General features: G+C 41.3%; 1 protein-coding gene across 12 annotated transcripts in view; it reads right to left on the bottom strand.

Annotated features, from left to right (window-relative positions):
- Positions 1-22,297, bottom strand: part of CNTN4 (contactin 4) — a 975,847-nt gene that overhangs the window by 7,929 nt on the left and 945,621 nt on the right. For 10 of the 12 annotated variants that reach the window (XM_045384783.3, XM_045384784.3, XM_005547640.5 and 7 more), the window contains 8 exons: positions 20,578-20,698; positions 16,763-16,921; positions 14,244-14,393; positions 12,557-12,627; positions 11,266-11,500; positions 9,107-9,219; positions 8,365-8,551; positions 7,824-7,936 (listed from right to left, as the gene is read on the bottom strand). In XM_045384783.3, the coding sequence (XP_045240718.1) occupies positions 7,824-7,936; positions 8,365-8,551; positions 9,107-9,219; positions 11,266-11,500; positions 12,557-12,627; positions 14,244-14,393; positions 16,763-16,921; positions 20,578-20,698 (1,149 nt within the window). The remainder of the gene's footprint in view (positions 1-7,823; positions 7,937-8,364; positions 8,552-9,106; positions 9,220-11,265; positions 11,501-12,556; positions 12,628-14,243; positions 14,394-16,762; positions 16,922-20,577; positions 20,699-22,297) is intronic. The other 2 variants (XM_074032744.1, XM_074032745.1) reach the window with 1 other exon arrangement.

The following is a 22,297-nucleotide window of genomic DNA, read 5'->3' as shown; positions in this document are numbered from 1 at the left end:
TGGCATCTGTCCTGGGGAACGCAAACCAAGGGAATTAGACAGTAAAAAACTAGTGGCCCACGGGTCATAATCAGTCTGCATATATTATTTGTTTGGCCGTCATAGTGTTAATTTTTTTTTGAGTTAGATGTGACCATTTCAAAACAAAGAAAATATACATTAAAAATTTGTGGGTTCTACTGAACAACTGGAAGATACAGCCACACTGATTGCTGTGCTTTGGATGCTTGTCCTCTCCAAAACTCATGTTGAAATTTGCCATTTTAACAGTATTAACAGGTGAACCTTTAAGAGATAATTAGGCCATGAGGCGATTAGGCTCACCCTCACAGATGGAATTAGTACTGTTATGAAAGGGCGAGTCAGCTCTCTATCCCCCTCCCTTCTCCCTTCTTCCTCACTCTCCCTCCCAGCACTGGGTGTCAATAAACTTATGTTCATATTAATTGCCCAGTCTCAGGTATTCTGTTCCTGAGTAAGACTCTACAAAAGTGTGATCCAGAATAAAAGAGACTAAGCCAGTGGTCTATATTCCTGTCTGGCAACAACTGGCTGGAGTTGAGAAGTCTCATTCTGAACAATCACAAACTGCAGTTGGTCATAGTCCCAACACTTCCAATGTTGCTACATTGTCATATGCCTACCTCAGGACCTTTGCACCTGCTTTTTTTTTTGGCAGTACTTGGGACATTCCCAGAGAGCTGCCAAGGCCCAAATGAAATCACACCACTTGAAAGTGGCTCCTTAGCCTTTATATAAAATAATAAATTTCTCCTGTCTACTCCATGGCTTTCTCTATTCCCCTCACTCTGGCTTCTTTTTCTCTGTAGTACTTTGTTATCACTTACTATATTTATTTATTGCTGGCAGGCAGAAGAACCAACTGGCTAAACGTAGAACTCAGGATCCATACTGCTGTATTCAGATCCCAGGTCTTCAACATACCAGCTATGTGAAAGGCAAGTTACTAAACTCTGTGTCATAGCTCTTCATCTGTAAAACTAGGGATAATAACTGTACCTACCTTCATGGGTTATTAAAAGGTTAAGATGAAGCTGGGCATGTTGTCTCACACCTGTAATCCCAGCACTTTGGGAGGCTGAGGCAGGCGGATCACCTGAGGTCAGGAGTTCAAGACCAGCCTGACCAACATGGTGAAACCCCATCTTTACTAAAAATACAAAAACTAGCCAGGTGTGGTGGTGGACACCTGTAGTCCCAGCTACTTGGGAGGCTGAGGCAGGAGAATTGCTTGAACCCGGGAGGTGAAGGTTGCAGTGAGCTGGGATCACACCACTACATCCACCCTGGGTAACAGAGGGAGACTCTGTCTTAAATAAAATAAAATATAAAGTTAAGATGAATTGGAACAGTGCTTAGTATATGTATTAGTAGTAGTTTCTGAATCGACTGAACATAACTCATTTATGTTATCTGCCTGGCTCTGTAGGTAGTTTAATTTGTATACTAAAATCAGATGCTCTCCTTTTAGCTCTAATGTCATAAAGTAGCTTAAGGATTTGTGTTGGCAAAATATTTGGGGCCTCAAACTTTCTAAAGTCAGTTTCTTGTTGAGACCATCTACCCAAGCTGAGATCTAAAGAATCTAGACAACTTAGTGAAGACGGGAAAATAAATCCACACCCCAACACCTTCAGTATTTGGGAGGAAAACTTAATTTTGGAAAGGGTCAGTCTGAGATAAACAATAGCCATATATAATGGGTCAAATTCTCTAGCAAAGGTCAACTCTTCCATTGCAATCAGATTCACCTTTTATTCAGCCTCTAATACCACCCTAAAAGTGACACTAGGGAGAGTTTCCTGAGATGTCACGGGAAGTGAGATATCACGGGAGGTACACACACACACACACACACACACACACACACACACACACACATAGAGAAAGTAGGAGAGAGAGTTGTTCATTGGTACCTTGGTAATTCAGGGAACTGGCTTCAGGACCTCCCTAAAATACCAAAATCTGTGGATACTCAAGTCCTGGACATACAATGGTATAGGATTTGTGTATAACCTTAGCGTATTCTCCCATATACTTTAAATCAACTCTAGATTACTCATAATACCTAACATAATGTAAATGGTATGTAAATAGTTGTTATACTGTATTGTTTTTGAAATCTGCATCATTTTCATTGTATTATTTTTTGTGTTTTTTTTTCCCTGAATATTTTTGATTCACAGTTGATTGAATCTGAGAATATGGAACCTGTGGATACAGAGAGCTAATGCCTTACATTATTTATCTCTAAACATTCACATGTATATGTAGCAATCAAAATGTATAGCCAGTTACAGTGACATTCCTTGGGGTGTAGCTGAGGAGGTGTAGGGTATCTGGCTCCTCCAGTACCATCCCTAAAAAGAAGGGGGAGTGACTGAGCTGGAAATTAAGAAGAACTCAGGAAGTGTCCTTTCCTACCATCTGGTCTAACCCTGTTACCCACTCTCTTCTCCACTGCCAACACATGTGGTTTCTGTAGCATTTCACACACTTGACACACATCCATCACTTCTGTCCCTTAGAAGAAAAATTCCCAACATGGAGGTGCCACTAATATTTAGATATAGTCTGGATCTAGAAAATACAATGAACCAACATAAAAAATCGCATTTGGAAAAAAAGTGTCAATCCGTGGTTCAAATAGGTTACATCATCTGGTCTGCTGCACAGATCTGAAATGGTTCCAAGCTCTCTAGTTTTAATTTGTTCCAATATTTTACTTTATTCTTTTTTTTTTTTTTGAGACGGAGTCTCACTCTGTTGTCAGGCTGGAGTGCAGTGGGTCAATCTCAGCTCACTGCAGCCTCTGCCTCTCGGATCCAAGCAATTCTCCTGCCTCAGCCTCCCAAGTAGCTGGGACTACAGGCGCCCATCACCACACCCAACTAATTTTTGTATTTTTAGTACAGGTAGGGTTTCGCCATGTTGGCCAGGATGGTCTCCTACTCCTGACCTCAGGTGATCCACCCGTCTTGGTCTCCTAAAGTGTTGGGATTACAGGCATGAGCCCCAGTGTCCAACCTATTTTATTCTTATAAAAATAAAAGTCATCTCCCTAAGTCCTACACTAAGCCCAGCAGATCTTTCCTGGAAAGTGAGATGCCCTTGTGTTTGTCTTGACCTGCTTTATTCTCATCACATACCCTGCTTGATTCTATACTGTTCAAATGAATCTTCTAGATATCTGCAAAAGTGTTGAGAAAATAAGTGTCAGAAGGACCTTCTTGGAAAGATGCTACCAATGCAAGGCCATATGAGAGTTTCTGAGAGGCAACATGAGTATAAATAAGTGGCAACTAAATAATAATCATTACCCAATTTTTCTTCTAAAAATGCCTATAATCTTTTAGACACAGTTCATGAAGCTTGCATATTGATCTCTGCCCTTGAGAAAGCTGAAGGCACTCCAAGTCACTACACTCAACAGACTTCAGTTTTCCTATCGGTAAAGTGGTGGGAAAAAAAAGATTATCTAGGTTTGCCTAGATAATCTCTAGGATTTCTTGCTCAGCTAACATTTGCCTGGTTGCCTGAAATAGCTTAGGTAGCTCCTGGCCCATTCGTTTTCTTTCAGCAGTAACCTGAAAAGGAACTTCAAATCTAGTTACAAGTTCACCCATGGAATGTGTGTAACTCCCAGGGACTCCTTAAGCTTTCTACATTTTTATTGTGCTTTGTCTCCCTGTTCTATGGGTGTACCTGGAAGGAATTTTTTTTTCTCTCTTTTTTTTTTCACTGTCTCCCCTGTTTTGGTGAAATCAATTCTGCCCACATCACATCTGCTTTTTTTCATGGTGGTCAATGTCAAGATGATCAGGCAGTGTTAGCCTGAGTCAGACATTAAAAGTTGTAAGGGTCTGTCTTCTCTCTCTCTCTCTCTGTCTTTTTTCTTGAGACAGAGTCTTGCTCTCTTGCCCAGGCTGGAGTGTAGCCATGAGATCTCAGCTCACTGCAAGCTCTGCCTCCAGATTCAAGCGATTCTCTTGCCTCAGCCTCCCAAGTGGCTGGGACTACAGGTGCCCCACCACACCTGGCTAGTTTTTGTTTTTGTTTGTTTTTTTTTTTTTTGTAGAGATGGGGTTTCACCGTGTTGGCTAGGCCTGACCTCCAGTTATCTGCCCATCTCAGCCTCCCAAAGTGCTAGGATTACAGGCATGAGCCACCGTGCCTGATCTTCATTCTTGCCTTCTTTCTTTTCTTCTTAGTCTTCTCTTCCCTCATTCATCTTCCAACCTATCCCACCCCTTATCTCTTTTGTCATAGATAAAACTGATCAAATAAACTCTTTTATATTATTTCACACTAAGAGGTTAATAATTTAGTTCAGGACATGAAATCTCCATTCTAATACAACTATAGTGAATATATCTTTGGCTGGAAAAATAATAGTGACAATTCAGGCACTGTCCTCTGGAAGCCCCCAGTCTGGGGATTCACAGCAAGTCAGTTAATTACAATTACCCAAGAGGACGGAAAATAGTATATTGTAAAAAAATCTTGCAAGTAGGCCAGGTGCGGTGGTTCATGCCTATAATCCCAGCACTTTGGGAGGCCAAGGTGGACAGATCACTTGAGGCCAGGAGTTCAAGACCAGTCTGGCCAACATGTTGAAACCCCCTATCTACTAAAAATGCAAAAATCAGATGGGCGTGGTGGTGCACAACTGTATTCCCAATAATTTGGGATGCTAAGCCAGGAGAATCGCTTGAACCTGGGAGGTGGAGGTTGCAGGGAACCGAGATGGTGCCATTGGACTCCAGCCTGGGTGACAGAGCGAGACTCTGTCTCATTAAAAAAAAAAAAAAAAGAATCTTGCAAATGAAGGGATCTCTGCCCATCAGGGAAGGCTTCTAAGCTAAAACTGAAAGCTGAGTGGCTGATTAGGGATACAGGGGATATGCAAAAGGTCAGAGAAAAATGAAGACACTAGAAGTTTCTCTTTTAATAAAAAAGTAAATGCAGTCCCAAAGAGTTTAAGTGATTTACCTGAAGTCACATAGCCAATAGAGGACCCCAAACAGGGTTTCCTATCTCTTTTTTTGTTTTTAAAGTTTAGACAGGTCTAGCTCTGTCTCTCAGGTTGGAGTGCAGTGGCATGATCAAAACTCACTGCAGCCTTGATCTCCTGGGCTCCACTGATCCTCCCCTCTCTGCCTCCAGAGTGGCTGAGACCACAGGCATGCACTACCATACTCAGACTCCTATCTCTTTCTGCTATATATTATATGACCCTCCTAGAAGGGTTTAGTTTTAGAAAAGGACCCAGTGACAGTTCTGTAGACGAGTTCTTAGGGAGTGTTTCTGTACTAGTGGAATATAAGTCACTGTGCCATGTGGATGAAGAAAAATAGTCCATGACAGGGAGGGTCTTCCAAGTCCTTCTCTCGTCACATTATCCAAGGCTTTGCCACATTCTATGTCAAATCCCAATTCCAGTTCTGACTTTGCCTACTACTTTCTGATGATCCTAGGTTCTTTACCTAGTGCCAGACAGCACTACCTATGTCCTACTCTCAACATCTCTGTGCAAAAATGTGGCAAGCCAGCAGCCTGCAGGCTTAGTTCAGACTGCATAGCAATTTTACGTGGTCTGCATCCTCAAGTGTTAAAAGCAAAACTAAACAAAATTAGAAGTGTTGCCAACATTTTACAATTGGAAGATTTTACACAACAATCTTTTTTGCTGCCATCTTTTGAAACATTGGCATGTTTATGGCATTGTGCCCACTTTTTCACAAGGCAACAGAGGCAGGAAGTTAGTAGCAGCTGGTACGCTTTGACAGAAGCACTCTCTAGTTAGCTACCGCTCCCACCCCGCATGCTTCTGCCATTTATATAATCTAGCAGGCATGACTTTGCCATCCTTTCATTTATTTTGTGGTAGATAAAAGACCATTTCACAAGATTCTGGAAAATGTTGACTTCCAAGCTCTTCTGCCTGAAAACATTTCAAAATCTTAGGTTTGGTTTTATAATCTTCCATTTTATTTATTTATTTTTATTTAGAGACAGGGTCTCACTACATTGCCCAGGCTGGACTCAAACTTCTGGGCTCAAACAATTCACCTGCCTTGGCCTCCCAAGTAGCTGATACTACAGGCATGTGCCACCAGTCCCAGGTTTATACTCTTTCTTTTGTAATGAAAACTGGGACTTGCAAAATTGCAACAACCATTTTTCTTTTGAAGAATTAATACAAACCCACTGGAGTTCAAGAACATTGTCAGCATCACCCAATTATTACGGTTTCTCAAAAGCTTTTTAAAAGTCATTTACTCATAACATTCTAGGACTGAATGGGAACAAAATGCTATATAATTAAATGCTCACACTATATTTCCCTTTCTGACCTTTCTTTAGGTGGTGATGCAGGTATGCTTGATTATTTCCAGTGATGGGGAACCCTCTGAGGGTTCATTTTTTACAAGCTTGACTGCTAGAAGGCAAAACAGAGCCAAAATCTATCTCCATGTAGCCTTCACTCATTGGCCATAGTTTTGTTTCTTGGAAACTTGAGGGAAAATTCTACTTGTCATCCACCATAATAGCCCTTCAGATATGTGAAGTAGTTATCATGCTTCTGAGGCTTTTTTAACCCAGCGGTATATCCTCAGTTCATTCATTGTTCAGATGTTTTGAGCCAGCCTCCTGGTCAGTCTTCTCAATGCATGTTCTCAATGCAGTTACAGTCTTCTCAATGCAGTCTTCTCTCAGTGCAGTCATAGTCTTCTCAATGCAGTCAGTCTTCACAATGCATGCTCTGGTTTGCATGCATCTGGTTTACATCAGTTCCTTCCCTCTCTGCACATGCATGCTGCTTCTCATAACAAGACGTAGAATCCATTTTCCCTGCCTTTTAATCTGAGCTGGCCTCACAGTAGCCAGTTTCATCTTTAGCTTTTAAAAGGGCTGGCAGATTCTGCTTTCTTCCTCTTGAAGCTGACAACTATGTAAGAAGTCTGACTACTCTGAGGTCACTATACTGTGAGGAAGCCCAAGTTATCCGTGGGGAGAGACCTCATGGAGAGCATGATCACTGGCCAACCTCAGCTTTCCCACCTATCCCACCTAAGAAGCCAAAAGTGTGTGAAGAAGCATCTTAGTTATTCTAGCCCTAAAATCTTTCCATTCTGGCCCTATCCACATTGCAAAGTCATAAAAAATGATACATTGTTGCTGTTTTAGCCCCTAGCTTCCTTTGGTTTGTGAAGTGGCAACAGGTAGCTGGAAACCTTGCAAGATATTTATAACCCCTTTTAACTGCTGCAACAAGGCTACAGACATGTTCTTTTCATTTTCTCATTAAAGACAGGCCAACATTTATAGGGTCAGGCAAACATTTTCTCCAATTTTGCTGCTCTTTCTTTTTTCTTTTTCTTTATAAAACTCTTTTGACTATAGAAACATATGAACAAAAATGATTAATCATTGGTAATATCAGGAGGCTACTAAGTTGGCTAAAAAAAAATACAACTAACTGACACAGGAGCAAAATAAAGCTGACAGTAGAAATGTTTAAAAAGTGGTTCTTCAGGGTATTTCTGGAGACCCAAACACAGGGTCTTTACTCATTTCTGATTGATGCTGCCTGAGCCTAAAGTTAAGGTGATTGTCTAAATCCTGACCAATTGCCATAGACTACAACTCAGATCAAACCATGTTGGAGGCAGCGATTCCTACAGGGTAGCAGAGCATCACCAGGGAAACTGACAATGCAGACAACTGTGTGATTCATGGAGGAGACTGCCCCGACTCACAGCAGGATTAGGTGCCTCTGCAAAAAAGAAATTACCTACTTTGTATCCTTTTACTTCCGACTCATTATCCAGGGCCTTCACTTGATCCCAATTCAGGATAATTTTGGAGTCCGATGAATTCCATATGATGTTTCCAGGGGGTTGACTTGGTGCTATAAAAAAATTAAGATATACGAAGTCACAGATTATTAAGTCTCAATGGATTCTGAGGAATATCTCCTTACTAGAATTTGAGAGTGGAGGCAATTTAATGGGCTATTGCACTAATATGTGTCTTCAAGGTCACTAAAATTTGATGAGATACAGCATTGCAAATGGAAAAAGATTCAGTTGGTCGCCTAACATTTATAGCTAAAAGAAGCAGCCCTTCCCAGTGAGGAGAAAAGCATTTCTCTTTCTGTCCTCCAGAGCAATGAATTTTGCATGGTATACGGAAAGGTTCACTTAAAATGCTGAGGGAAATTTGAATCCACATGCTACTAATTAGTATGCAAACGACCATTGGGAGGTGGGGATAAGGAATAAACTTGGGATATGTGTGATGAGTCCCCAAAATATTTCTGAGCAAGTCTGTTCTTACGTGGCTTTCGGGTTGTCACATTGACTGTTGCACTAGAGGGGCCTGTCCCAGCAGAATTATATGCCTTGACAGCTAAGTGATACAGCGCACTGCCTTTTAAGTTCGTGATTTTTGTTGATGTCTGATTTCCAACTGTTCGTATTTTTCTAGCATTTTCTTCTTTGTCTTCATGTCTCCAATATTTAACCTAAGAAAATAAACAGAAAGACCTTGGAAACCATACCCAGTGGGGATATTTCCAATGGCATCAGGTGATTTTGTATGCAGATTCTTATGATGGAGTTAGTTTTCTATACCACATCATGAGCAGAGCTATCAGGACAAAGGACTGCGTATATCCTGAGAAATTATCCACGGTAAGAAGGGTCCCTTTTTTGTCCTCAGCTTCCTAGTGAGATGGTACATTGATACAACCCCTGTTCATTATTTTCTTTTTTCCCATGTTTGTTTTGAGTCAAAGCTATCCTGGGCATTATCAGAAGTCAAAGCTCATTTTGCCAACCATCCCATAAATGCTTAGATTTGCATATACTTCGAAAAATACCTCTAGAATATAACATAGAAAAAGGGTAGTCTCACAGCTGAGTATTCAATGCTTCCATCAATGTTCAGCTGGAGGCCAGGCCTAAAACCAATGCCTCTAAGTGGGAATGTGGGTCATTTCCTATAAGAATGTGACTTGGAGGACTCATCAAGGGGTACAAATTCTCTTTCAGACCCAAGGCACATATGTCTTGCCTACCTCATAACCTTGTATTCGTCCTCTATTCTTCTCCAGTGGTGAGGCCCAGAAAACTTCAATATCTGTGGCAGAAAGACTTCTGGCAAAGATACTGGCTGGTGGTTTGGTGGGTTCTGTAGATGAATATGGAGAGTTATTACTCTATCAGTTATATTAGGACAGGATTGTAGATAGTAGCATTATAAGGTAAAATAATTCACGGTTATAGAATCGTCCTTAATGATTGTAAGCCAAACCCTCATTTTGCAGAGGAGCAGTGATTGATAGCTGGAGTTGGTGGTAGTGAATATTTGTCCAGTGTTTGGGTTTTGAATTTAGTTGTGGGTAGAAGAGAAGAACCACTTAAGTTTAAGCATCAAGTTTTCATAACCAGCAATTCCCTTAACACAGATCCTTCTCAATTAGCATCTCACAAATGTTATTGCTTATGACATGGCTAAACGGCTTTTATTTTTCTTTTTTGAAATAGGGTCTCACTCTGTCACCTAGGTTGGAATGTAGTGGCACAGTCATGGCTCACTGCAGCCTGACCTCCTGAGCTCAAGCCATCCTCCCACCTCAGCCTCCCAAGTAGCTGGGACCACATGCATGTGTGCCAACATGCTTGTCTTTTTTTTTTTTTTTGTAAAGACTGGGATCTTGCTATGTTGTCCAGGCTGGTCTCAAACTCCTGGGCTCATGCTATCCTCCCACATCCCCCTCCCAAAGTGCTGGGATTATAGGCATGAGCCACTGTGCTTGGCCACTAAATTTTGTTTTAGGGAAGACTATTGAAAGAAAAATGTTAACATATACAAATGGTATACACAGCTATGGCAGAAATCTGTCAAAAATAACTGAAATTTGGGAAACAGTCAGTCTAGTCTCTCCTTTGCAACCAAAGATGCTGAGGCCCAGAGAGTATACGTGACTTATCCAAGATCATACAGATTGCAGTGTGAACCTGAAGTGTCACCCAGCTCTCTTGAATATTCGTCATGTCAGCTGACTGTCCTTTTCCCTTTTTCCTCTCATTTTCATAATCCAGAGACATGAACTATTATCTAAGAGAAGTTGAAGCCTATGCAAAGGGCTGAAGCTTGTTTGAATAAATGTAAATCCTTTGGCAATGGTTGGAACATGAAATATGCAGGGAAAGGCATCAGCAGCTGAGTCAGACAGAGAGGCAGCAGCTAGATCATGGAGGGCTACTGAATCTAAGGGGATGATCTCCCTAATTGGGAATAAGTTATTGCATCTTCACTGACTCTAAATCAATGATTCACCTTTCAGATGTTTTAACATGGTCCCATTCCGAGCATCATCTTTAAAACAACATAGACAAACTCCAATGGTCACAAAGACTGTGTGAAAGGCATCCTGACAGCAGGGATAGCATGGAAGTGGTAATAATGTGTGAGAAATGTTAAACATAATGATGGTATGGATGATAGTGAGCGCAATCACACTGCTTCATGGCTTACTCTTTTCTTTAATAAGTGAGAATTTTTTTTTTTTTTTTTTTGAGACGGAGTTTCACTCTTGTTGCCCAGGCTGGAGTGCAATGGTGCGGTCTTGGCTCACCGCAACCTCCACCTCCTGGGGTGAAGCGATTCTCCTGTTTCAGCCTCCTGAGTAGCTGGGATTACAGGGATGTGCCACTACAACAGACTAATTTTATATTTTTAGTAGAGATGGGTTTTCTACATATTAGTCAGGCTGGTCCTAAACTCCCAACCTCAGGTGATCCGCCCGCCTTGGCCTCCCAAAGTGCTGGGATTATAGGCATTAGCCACAAGTACAATATGCTTTATGAAAATACAAGTGGTAAGAAAATGCAAATTATATTTTGATATTCACTTAAAGGCAAAAATAAAATTCTTTCGAAAGTAATGATAACATATAGATAGATATGAAGATCTTACATGGTACTTGCAATTCTGGTCCTTAGCAATGGAATCAATAATAGACAGCCATGTGTTTTCATATACAGAGCAGTTGCTATCTTTTTAAGAGATTCATGGTGGACAGTGAACCAAACTTTTTACATTATCCTCTTCTCCAATCAGGTATGCCTTCAATATATATGTACCATGCTAAATTGATTGTACATCCTAAAATCCACATTTTAGAACTGAAGAAATATTAACAGTCAATGATCTGGGCAGCATAAACCATACCTTCTTCTGCAGAATACACCACTGTGGTGGGACTGAAAGGGCCTTCTCCTTTGTTGTTGAAGACACCTACTTTAACCTCAAAGGGAGAGAAGGGGCGCACGCTCTCATTCCTGAACACGTATCTGGAGGCGTCAGCTGAGGCCAGCACTGTCAGCATCCAGATCATTTTACCATAGGGCCGGAAGGCCACCACATAACCAAAGCCTCGACCATTCTGTAATTCCTCAGGGACCGTCTGGGAAAGAAGGGAGATGGTCTTCAGAAATCAGAGTAGTTTGACTCCAGTGCAAAAATCGTTTTTGTATCCCTTGTAACATTCTTGTCTATATCCTTCTCCACCCATCTTATTTGGGGTTTTGTTAAGAGTCTTTTAAATTTAGGGCTTGCAGTCAGTCTGTCTTAAACAGTTATAAGGTACTGGGCAGGGTTGAAAACGTAATGAAGATCTGCAGTCCAGAGCTTGCTTTTTGATGGGTCAGACCCAGCTCTGAAATGGTTGGAAATGATTGTTAAAAAAAAAAAATAAAAAATAAAAATAAAAAATAACAGGACATTGGTCTCCTGAAAAACAGTATTTCCAGCACGTATTCTCTAATACTAAGCTTCCTCCATTGCCAAATAGACAAAAGATCTCACTGAAGGAAGAAAAACCAGCTTGGCTGAAGATCCTCCCTCTCAGAGGGAAGAGTTCAGCTGGGGGGATGAGTGATTGTTTCACTGCTGTGCTCTGGCTAAATGAAAGATTTTAATTTCTGGGGCTGTTTCGAATCTTTCAAAAACATGAAGAACCCTTTCTAAAGCTCCCACCTCTTCTCTCAAAGCCAATTTCTAATAAATTGGTGACTAACCTTCCTCCAGGTTGTTTTAAAAAATACCTCCTAAAAGAGGGCCCCTTCTGGAAGCAAAGCCAATTGCCAGGAAATTGTGCTGGTGCACTGACTCTAGTGCTGGCAGACGCTTTAAATCAATTGGCCATGCCGCAATTCAGGAAGAAAAGAAAAACCAGTTTTCTGTGAAACAGCCGTCTTTACTTTTTTTTGTAACTTGTGTTGTCTTCCCTTCATGATTGTTTTTACTGTAACGGATTGAATTAAAACTTGCCTCAATGATGGATGGGCAAGCGCCATCCTTCCTGCCAGCCATTAGCTACCTGAGAGGGAGTGTCTGCACTCAAATGAATTTTCACTGTTAAAAACAGAGGAGGAAACTTCCCAGCTATGTCTAACATTGAGGAAAATAAAAAAAATAGCTTTGATGCATGTACATTCCTTTTATTCTGTGATTCATTTACCTCCCAGGTTATAACCAGTTCAGATTTGCTGCCTCCGCCACCACTGACATTCGCTGGTGTGACTTCGGGGACTGCACATGGAGACAAAAAACAAGTCATGTCAGGCGGCAAAGGCGAATGAGGGGCAGGAAGGTTGCCTGGCAGAGGTGACTCACTTTCAATGAGTACTTTGAGGCATACCCCTTTGTCTTTGGAGATCAGCAACAGCATCATCAAGAGACCCATGGCGTCAGCTCGAGGAAGTGAAATGTACCAAGGAGACTGCTATTAATTACCTGTTTCTCATTCAACAAGGTACACGTGTTATCTGACATGTCTGACCAATTGTTCAGCTCCATCCCTAGAGGTTGAGGGGTTCTGGAAGGGAGGAAAGGACTGAGGTCTGGTTCTAATGTTTGGTTCTGCGTTTATTAGCCACGTGATGATACACAAAGGAAAGACAGTACAAGCTCTGCTCAGGCAGAGTTTCCATTCTGGTTGGAGGGGAAGAGCGCTTGCACCACAGTTAGAGCAAGGTGGACAACCAGAGTACGGTACAGTCAGCATGGAGAAGCGCAGGGGGCCTTCCGGAGTAGCGGCCTGCCCAGAGCTGAGGTGGGCGAACAGCTTCTTGGAGGAAGAGAGTTTTGATCTGAGTGTTGAAGGAAGTGGCAGATAGAGTTGACCCCTTGCTCACTGTGCTTAACCTCTTTGACCCCCCAGTTTTCTCTGTAAAAGGGAGGAAATTATGTGAGCTTCCACCTGAAGACTGCTGAGGGGAATTAATTCAATTATGGTTTTGGAAGGGGAAAAGAAAGCAGGGGACTAGCTATATTGTCATCATGTAACTGAAAGGCTCTGGGCCGCATTTAAAAATGTCTCACTGGGGCATGTGGCTGGTGACTGGGTATATCTCCTTGGTTAAAGCCAATCAAATAGACCTAGATGAGTTTTTGCTTTTCTGAGAGTAGGGTCAGAACTCCCATTTGTGTAGAGACCTTATTATTCCTTCAACACACTGGCCCGTCTACAGCCGGGAACTCTATAAAGACTGCACATGTAGGCCTCCTGCTTTACACCAGCTAAGTAAAAGTACGGCTGACCCTGATGAACTTGTTCTTCTCTCCCCGTGCTCATTCAAGCTGTATATGTAGAGGGCCATACTAAATTGCTGGCTAGTCTTGTTTGAATTAGCACGGTGTTCTGAAACTTAGTTTCTGGGAATGGTTTATACCCTAAGAAAATCTCAGTGAACATTTCTGAAGAAATTGGTTTATTTCTTATTTCTATTCGAAGCAGGACTACCCCACGGTTGCTGTGCCCACAGCAGCCAGAAATTATTCTTTGCCATTAGTTACTTATGTGAGATAATTTTATTTGAAATGTGGGGCATTGTTTTTTGAAATCCTGTTAGAATCTCGGTGACAAATGAACCAATGAAGAAAGGGCTGGCTTTTGAGAGGACTAAGTGCAGTGTGCCTGTTGCTGTACAGGTGGACCTAATGAAGGAAGCTTAACTCTGGATTGAAACCCATTGCGTGCTCAGCTGGGCTTCTCCTAGCCTGATTTCTACCATTATAATCATTTGAGGTGAAGGGTGTGCTAACACAGAGCAGCATGAGCGCTGAAGAGCAGCAAGAATTCAAAGCCTTTTCCTAAGGAACAGCAGCTGGCAGAACAGATGATCTGAATCCCGGGTGCTACTCACGAGCTTCTTCTGTTCTCCGTTTCTCAGAGGGGCGGCTGGGCTCCCCAATCCCAATCACATTGGCTGCAACTGTGCGGAATTCATATTCGACCCAAGGATTCAAACCCACCACGGTTGCTGTGAATGTCTTCCCATCAATGAGTTCTGGGACTGAAAGACAACAAAAGGTAGTGGCTGTTTTATAGGTTCTCAGAAAACAAATGCAGAGATTACGCTAGGAAGATAGGAACATCCACCCATCCTCATGGTTATTGCATTTAGGGCAGTGTAGGTGTTCTGATATTAGCTGCATCAACAGTTGTTTCAGTGAAGTAATCTCAGAACTATCTCTGTATGTGAAACTAACACACTCTAATCAGATACCAGCAGATGACATCATAAAAGACACGCAGTCCACAAGGCCCCAAGCCACCCGACTCAATCATTACTATCACCCCTTCACATGTGTTTCAGCATTTATTATGTAGTGCCAGACACATTATTTCAACTGTCCTCTGAGAAAGGCAAAAGTATTCTATTCTTTTTTTCCCTTTTTTTTTTTTTTTTTTGAGACAGGGTCTCTCTCTCTGACGCCCAGGCTAGAGTGCAGTGGCACAATCTCGGCTCACTGCAACCTCCACCTCCCAGGCTCATGCAATTCTTGTGCCTCAGCCTCCCGAGTAGCAGGGACTACAGGTGCATGCCACTTTGTATTTTTAGTAGAGATGGGATTTCACCATGTTGCCCAGACTTCTCCCAAAATCCTAGGCTCAAGCGATCCACTTGCCGTGGCCTATCAAAGTGCTGGGATTACAGGTGTGAGCCACTGCGCCTGGCCTATATTTATTCTTAAACAATTCTTATTGTGTCCGTTTAACAGAAGAGGAAAACGAAGATGTATAGAGATCAGCTGATTAGCAGTCAGGACTAGAATTCATCTCCTAACTTTCATATTTTTCTCATCTTTCCTTCTTAAAGCACACCCGTGACTCAGTGATTACAGTAGGAAACACAGAAACCCGTTTCTAAGGATTGGTAAACAAAAATGATAAAACAAACTGGGGTTAAAATCAACAAGATTCATATGAATTGCGCAACACTGGGCATATTCTCCTTCCAAACATCAAGGCCATATAGCCTACCTTTGCTGTCTAGAGGAGTGTGTATCTTGTTTGTAATAACTACTTGTTCATCCAATTTATCCTTAAATGAAATCTAAATAAGAAAATGAGTCAATTTGGAGGTACTGACAGAAGTGGGGATGGTATAAGAATTATTTTAGATGCAAAGAGAAATAACTGTGAAACCTTTTAAAAAATAGGAAGTGCTATATAAATGTAATAAAGGGAAACAGGATGGAAGTGCTACCGCTAACAATTTTTGTTTTAAAGAATTTGTAAAATTGGTTAAAAAGAAATCTCAAGTCTTTTTATCCCCAAATTTATCCATCTAAAAAACTGGGTCTGGGCACAGTGGCTCACACCTGAAATCCCAGCAAATTGGGAGGCTGATGCAGGAGAATAGATTGAGTGCAGTAGTTTGAGACCAGCCTAAGCAACACAGCAAGACCTGTCTCTACAAAAAATTTTAGATAATTAGCTGGGTGTGGGGGCCTGTGCCTGTGGTCTCAGCTACTCAACAGGCTGAGGTGGGAAGACTGCTTGAGCCCAGGAGGTCGAGGCTGCAGTGAGCTGTGATTGTACCACTGCACTCCAGCCTGGGTGACAGAGTGAGACCCTGTCTCAGAAAAAAAAAAAAAAAAAAAAAAGGGCAGCAAGTGAGGAGGCTCCCTATAATCCTCAGTTACTGGTTTTTTGAAAGCACTGTGTAAACTTTACAAAGTCTGTGACTATAGTCAAGCAGAATCTACTGCTTTCCAAAGTGTACCACAATGCTACACAGATGATTTTAGGTAATACAGATTGATGCATTTTATTTTTATAACTAATATATTTTTAATGTGTGTTAGGGAAAATATATATATAACCAGCACAACAGACTTTTTTTTTTTTTTTTTTTTTTTTTTGAGATCGAGTCTCACTGTCGCCCAGGCTGGAGTTCAGCGGTGTCTTCTTGGCTCACTGCAACCTCTACCTCCTGGGCTCAAGCGATCCTCCCACCTCAGCCTTCTGAGTCGCTAGGACTACAGGCACGCACCACCACGCCAGGCTAATTTTTGTATATTTTGTAGAGAGGGGGTTTCGCCACGTTGCCCAGGCTGGTCTGGAACTCCTGGGCTCAAGTGATCCACCCAACTCCACCTCCCACAGTGCTGAGATTACAGGCGTGAGCCACCAAATCTGGCCCGGACATACCATTTCACAGATACTATTCCTTAGGATGAGTTTAAAAAAACCTAACTGTGATTCGATATAAAGAAAAATACTAATAATAGTACAGTGGGCCAAGGTTAAGGAAACACTGCCACAATATATCATTTGTAGTAGTGTCTGAATGAGAACTTAGATGTTCCTTGCCACAGTGCGGTGTCCAGTATGCTGAATTCCCAATGTCTCTGAGCCAAGCATCCAATATGGTACCTGTATTGACTGCTTGCCAGCCCACGGAGAACGGAGTCCTGGCTTGAATGACATACATGGTGATGGGGCTGTGGTTGTCAGGCCCGGGTCTCCAGGAGAGCTGAGCAGTGGTGTCTGTGATTTCGTCTATTGTCACAGCCTCTGGGGGACCTGGAGGACCTGGGAAAGAGTAAGACCCCCAGAACTGGAACAGTGTATTCAAACACCCAAGTGAAGGATCCACATATTTGAGTGGGGCATTGACCCATTCATTTATTTACCCATTCACAGATTCATCACTTGTCAAATCCTTTTTGAATCCTACTATGTGCTGGGAACTTTCTTGGGCTTGGAAACCACAGAGATGAATGAGACACAGCCCCTTCCTTCTAGGGTCCCAGAGTTTAATATGAAAAACGAATAGGTAAACAAATAATTACAATTGAATACTTAATAGGGAATACTGGGGTACCATAAGAGCCCACATTCATTAATTCATTATCTATCTATAGGTTCCTACTATGGGTCAGACACTGTTATTTGAGGATACGGTAGCGAGAAAAGATAGATATTGCTCCTGATTTCATAAAGAGTATAGTCTGCTGGAAACGGTTATTTCTACCACTGAGAATATAGATTTAAGCACAAATGGCTTTAAAACTTTGAAGGTTACAGTATTGCTCTGCACATTCTGCTGCACTGTAATTACTAGCACTCTCTTCACCCCCAACCCTGCATCCCATATGAGCACACACTTGCGTGCAAGGGAACTGCTGTGAAAATGGCCGGTGCGCAAGAGTCAAAGCGCTCCCTTCTTCAAAGCAATTTCAAAATTGGGCTTTATTCTAAAGACTCTCATTTGTAGTTTCTGCAAGTCATACCTGTATTTTTCTGCTTCTCTTCCTGATGTTCATTATTTCTGTCCATGTACTTAAACCATGGAAAGGGGAGGAAATCAGATTTAAATGAAGGCTTGAAACTAATAAAGAATTAGAAGGATGGAAAGCAGCTGGCAGGCAAAGACAAAATATCAACAGAGCCAGAGCAAAGACCCGCAGCTATCCCACTTTCCAACATGAAAATCTCTTACCAGGCAGTCAAATGCATTTTTAACAAAGTACAATTGACCACCTCAGGAGGGAAGGTTATGGTGAGGGGACATAATGACAAACCTCATGCCCATTAGACGGGCATAAGGAGATGTTCCTAGGAGGGGTTTGCTAATCCCCAGTCTAGCAATCAAATGTACTACCCAAATACTATCGGGCCATGTCACAGGGACAGGGAGAAAAGAGACCTCTCACAGAGCAGTGCAAAGTTAACAGCAATTTCCTGAAGTTAGACTTTGTTCTAGGATTCACTCCTTCACCGTTTTCGTGATGCCCTAAATTCTCTTTCCTTTTTTAAAAATCACTTTTATAGACCCACAGGTGAGACTAAATTTATCTTCTCCCTCCCACTCCTGAATGAAATGTCTGGAAATCTGTATCCTGGAACTGATTAATTTTCCATGGTGACATTTCAGCATGTCAGTCTAATGTCACCTAGATAGAGCTAATGTAACCTTTGGTCTTGCAACCCCTTTTAACCAGATAAAGTCTTGAAGACAATATAATTTTTTTCACCAGTTTTCTCATCCGAGCATTCCCCACCTTTTTTCTTTATGGATGCTGCACTGATGGCCTTTAAAATCTAAGTACCACAGATAGAAAAGTGTTTCCCTCTAAACTCTTCAAAGAATTAAATCGATAGGAAATATCTGAGTCCATTGTTGGCCTCTCTATAGGAAGGGAATGAAGGGCTGGTATGAATTTGGCCACTGGAGAGAAGATGGTACTTTCCTGGATTTGTTTGTTCTTTTTTTATCTTCCTGCCACCCGCTCCTACCCATGCATAGATATGACCTTACAGAATGTTTACCAACTTTGTTTTAGGGAAGTTGACTCCCTCTTTCAAAATGAAAAATGTACAAATGTTTGCCCTCTGAACAAAATGATAACAAACTCAGGGGCATGTAGAAGATTTTGTTTCAGGCAACGGCAAAGGGAAGATTAGTTTGATTCTGGGGTCTGCTTCTCCCTCAGGAAGGATGGACTTTCTGGCTGCCATTAGAGTGCTATAGGTTAAATAGAGCAGGCCTCAGCAAATCAAAGGATCTGGAGCCAAGACTCAAAGCTGCTATAGGTTTCAAATATGAAAATCTCTTTCAGGGTGGTGAAATACATTCCTGCCTCCCCCTCTGTAATGTACAAGAAGAGCTGCAAGGGCAGAGCCGAAGGAGATAACATGAAAGATTATGGTTTTAAATGGCATATTAATTTATTGGCCTTATTAACTGATTAGACTAGATTTTCTTTTAGACTGCATTTGCAAATTCCTCCTGGTATTTAATGTTATTTTCTGTGAAATGAAGTATACAAAATCATTTAAGAACTTCAAGTATTACTGATTTAAATATTCATTAGTCTAATTTATTGGTGTTTTAACTGCTAATCTGAACATTATCCTAATTAAATAGAGGATAAATTTTCAACAACAGAATTCTTTTGTCCCCAAGGGGAGGGCAGACCAGCCTGGTGTATTTTAAAATGGAAATAAACACATTTCTATAAGTTATTCTGTGGGCAGATCTACCTAGGTTGAAAGTTTTTTCTCATTTCTAGCCCTTGTCTGCACTGTTACTGAAAGGTTTTTTAAAGGCAATTTAAAGGGGAACAAAGCAGACACATTGGAATCGCTATTTTTCTGGAACCTCTCTTCACAATTAGTTTAAGTTGCTAACTCCCACACATTTCCCCCCCTTACATTATGCCTAGAGGATATAGCAACACTCTTTATGGCTTCCAATAATACCTTGTTCTCTGTGCATGCAGATTAACCCTGCCTCCAATTCTCATACCCTAAATTTTTATTTTCTTGCATTCGAAGTTTTGCCATGCACTCTGCCAGCTGGCCAAAGATGCCTGAACACCAACAGTTAGGGATTCTGATGAAGGAGATTCTAGCCAAGAGATTATTTTGATGTCTGGATTGGCCTCTCTTTTAATGTTATAGAAAACCGCTGAGCATGCATAGGTTGGATTCTGTTAGGTACACTGTTTTGTGAAGATTTTAATTTTCATTTAAAAATATTTCTTAAAAGTCCTTTTACAGTTCCTTTGCCAACTGGTTTGTTGAGGCTTGGAATGTACTCAGTTGGTGCTGCTCAGCCGGGGGGGGGGGGGGGGGCGGGTCATAGCTCTTAGGTCCAAATTAGGTCATGCTGATAATATTCAAAAGAATCTCAAAAATGTTAGTATTTACGTCAACTCTTAGCTCATTTACTACATCCCAGGCAGTCAGGAAGTGTCCTCTCCCAAAACCCTGTTTTAGAAACTGAACAGCACTGTGAAGTTTAGGGAAAAAAAGGAAACTCGGATAAACCTGATGATTTTACTTAAGCTGCTGTTATACTAATTCAGTTTAGCCCAGAGGAAACATAAAAAGGGGCAGTTTAATCCCTCTTGAAACTATCTGCTTTTGTTCACCTAAATTTGTTCTAGAAGGTCATATCAACTCCAACAGCTGTAATCGGGTACTCGATTTACTCGATTATCCTTTTAGTGTAAAGTTACTGGATGTGTTCGGTGCATTTTCTGACAACCCCCACTGAGGAACTGTACATGCACCAGAAACTTCTGTGGACTGTTAGCCACTGTTTACAATGTTCAGCGTCTGCCTGACTTTTTCCCATAATTCTAAACCACTGAGGTTTTTGAAACTCTGTGCTACAGTAGAGATCATGAAAATATTTCAAAAGCAACAACAACAACAACAACAACAATAAAATCCAATACCTCTTACAATCAGGTCTGCAGCAGCAGAGAGCCTGTCCACACTTGTTTGGACCATGCAGACATATTTCCCAGCATGCTTCAGTTGGATGTTTCGGATCATCAAATCACCAGCTGAATCCTGCTGATAAAGTAGGGGAAAGTGGCTACAATTACTTTTTAATGAGCTCTAAATATCATTATCACATGAAGGACACTGTGACTAATGGATTTATTTTACACTGGCTGATGAAAACATTAGTGATGCAAGCCATGGCCTATTAAAAATATGTGAGCCTGCCTGAGAGATAAGAACACCAACATTTTCAGAACACATCTTCGACAAGACCTCAGGTGTCTGGCTTCTCTGAGTCTCTGGAGCAGTTTGCCACCCACGTTGGAAGGATGTAACTTACATATTACATAAGTACTATGCACTACGATGGCTCTTGATCTAGTTTTGTGAATTTCTTCAGAAATGCCCTCAGCCTAGAGCCTTGGTTGGCATTCTGATACTTTAGAACTCTGTATTTGGAAAATGGAAGCAAGCCCACATGTGGAGGTATCTGCATTTTACCTCACAACCCTTTCTTACAGCCAGCATTTTTATTGCTTCCAGGTTTGAATTAAAGGATTAGGAAGACCAGATTCTCCAAGGAAATCTCGCACCACCTAGTATGGAACGGTGCTAATTTGTTTTCCAAATGCCAAATGCATGTTTTGATTAGCAGATGAATAGGACTAATTACATCCTGGTTTGGATGTCTATGTGCCCCAGAAATATTTCTACAGTGTTCGCCAGCACAGTACTTTTAATAAATGTGAGGAGATGATTCCACAGGCTATCACAAAGGCAGCATTTTACCTGAAGAACACTGCTACACCTTAGAGTTTGGTTCACAGTTCTGTTAATCTAAAGTTTGGAGAATAGCTGCTTGAGGAAGAGACCACTCTAGAGGCCAGATTTGAAAAACTACACTTCATTCTAAACCCGTAATGGATGACAAGATAATTTAGGATATATTGGCCCTCTTTCATTTTCCCATTCCAAATTATACAATAGGAAATTGACACAGACTCTTCTGTTGCTATTTCTCCAATGACAATAGTAATGGATGATGCTTAATGGTATTTACTATATGACAGGCAGCTTCTAAATGCTTTACTTATATTAAACTCACTAAATACTCACATGTCCTCTGAGGCAGGTATTCTTGTGATCCTTATTTTACAGATGACGAAATTCCAGCACAAAGAGGTTAGGAGACTTGCCTAAAGTCACATAGCTAGAAAATGGTAGAGCCAGGATTTGAACCCATATAGTCCCTGTTCTTAACAATAACACTGGACTAGCATCCAGAAAGACCATATCCTCATGCTATTTCAAAACTAATATGTACTTGGTTATCTCCATCATTTCAGCACAGAGTGTCACATTCACAGGATAATGGAAGAGATAGATTTGCCAATTAGAAATAGGATTAGAAGAGATGCCAAAGCATGGAGTGAAGGAAGAGCTACAGTTTTGATGCTTAGCTGTCTTGGGCTGACTTCTGCTGTATGATTTCATCTAAATCTCTTAATCTCTCTTGGCCTTAATTTACTGACTTTTGAAAGACCTTTATTGACCTATGTGCTAGGTTGTGAAAATCAAATGAGATAATCTGTGTATGTGAAAATCTTCTGAAAACTGTGAAGCATAGATTAACTCTAAACTGTTATTACTGATGGCCATGATCCATTT

Source organism: Macaca fascicularis, chromosome 2 (assembly GCF_037993035.2).
Source record: "Macaca fascicularis isolate 582-1 chromosome 2, T2T-MFA8v1.1".
In the NCBI taxonomy this organism is placed as follows: Eukaryota; Metazoa; Chordata; class Mammalia; order Primates; family Cercopithecidae; genus Macaca; species Macaca fascicularis.
This window is presented reverse-complemented; position numbering and strand designations above follow the sequence as displayed.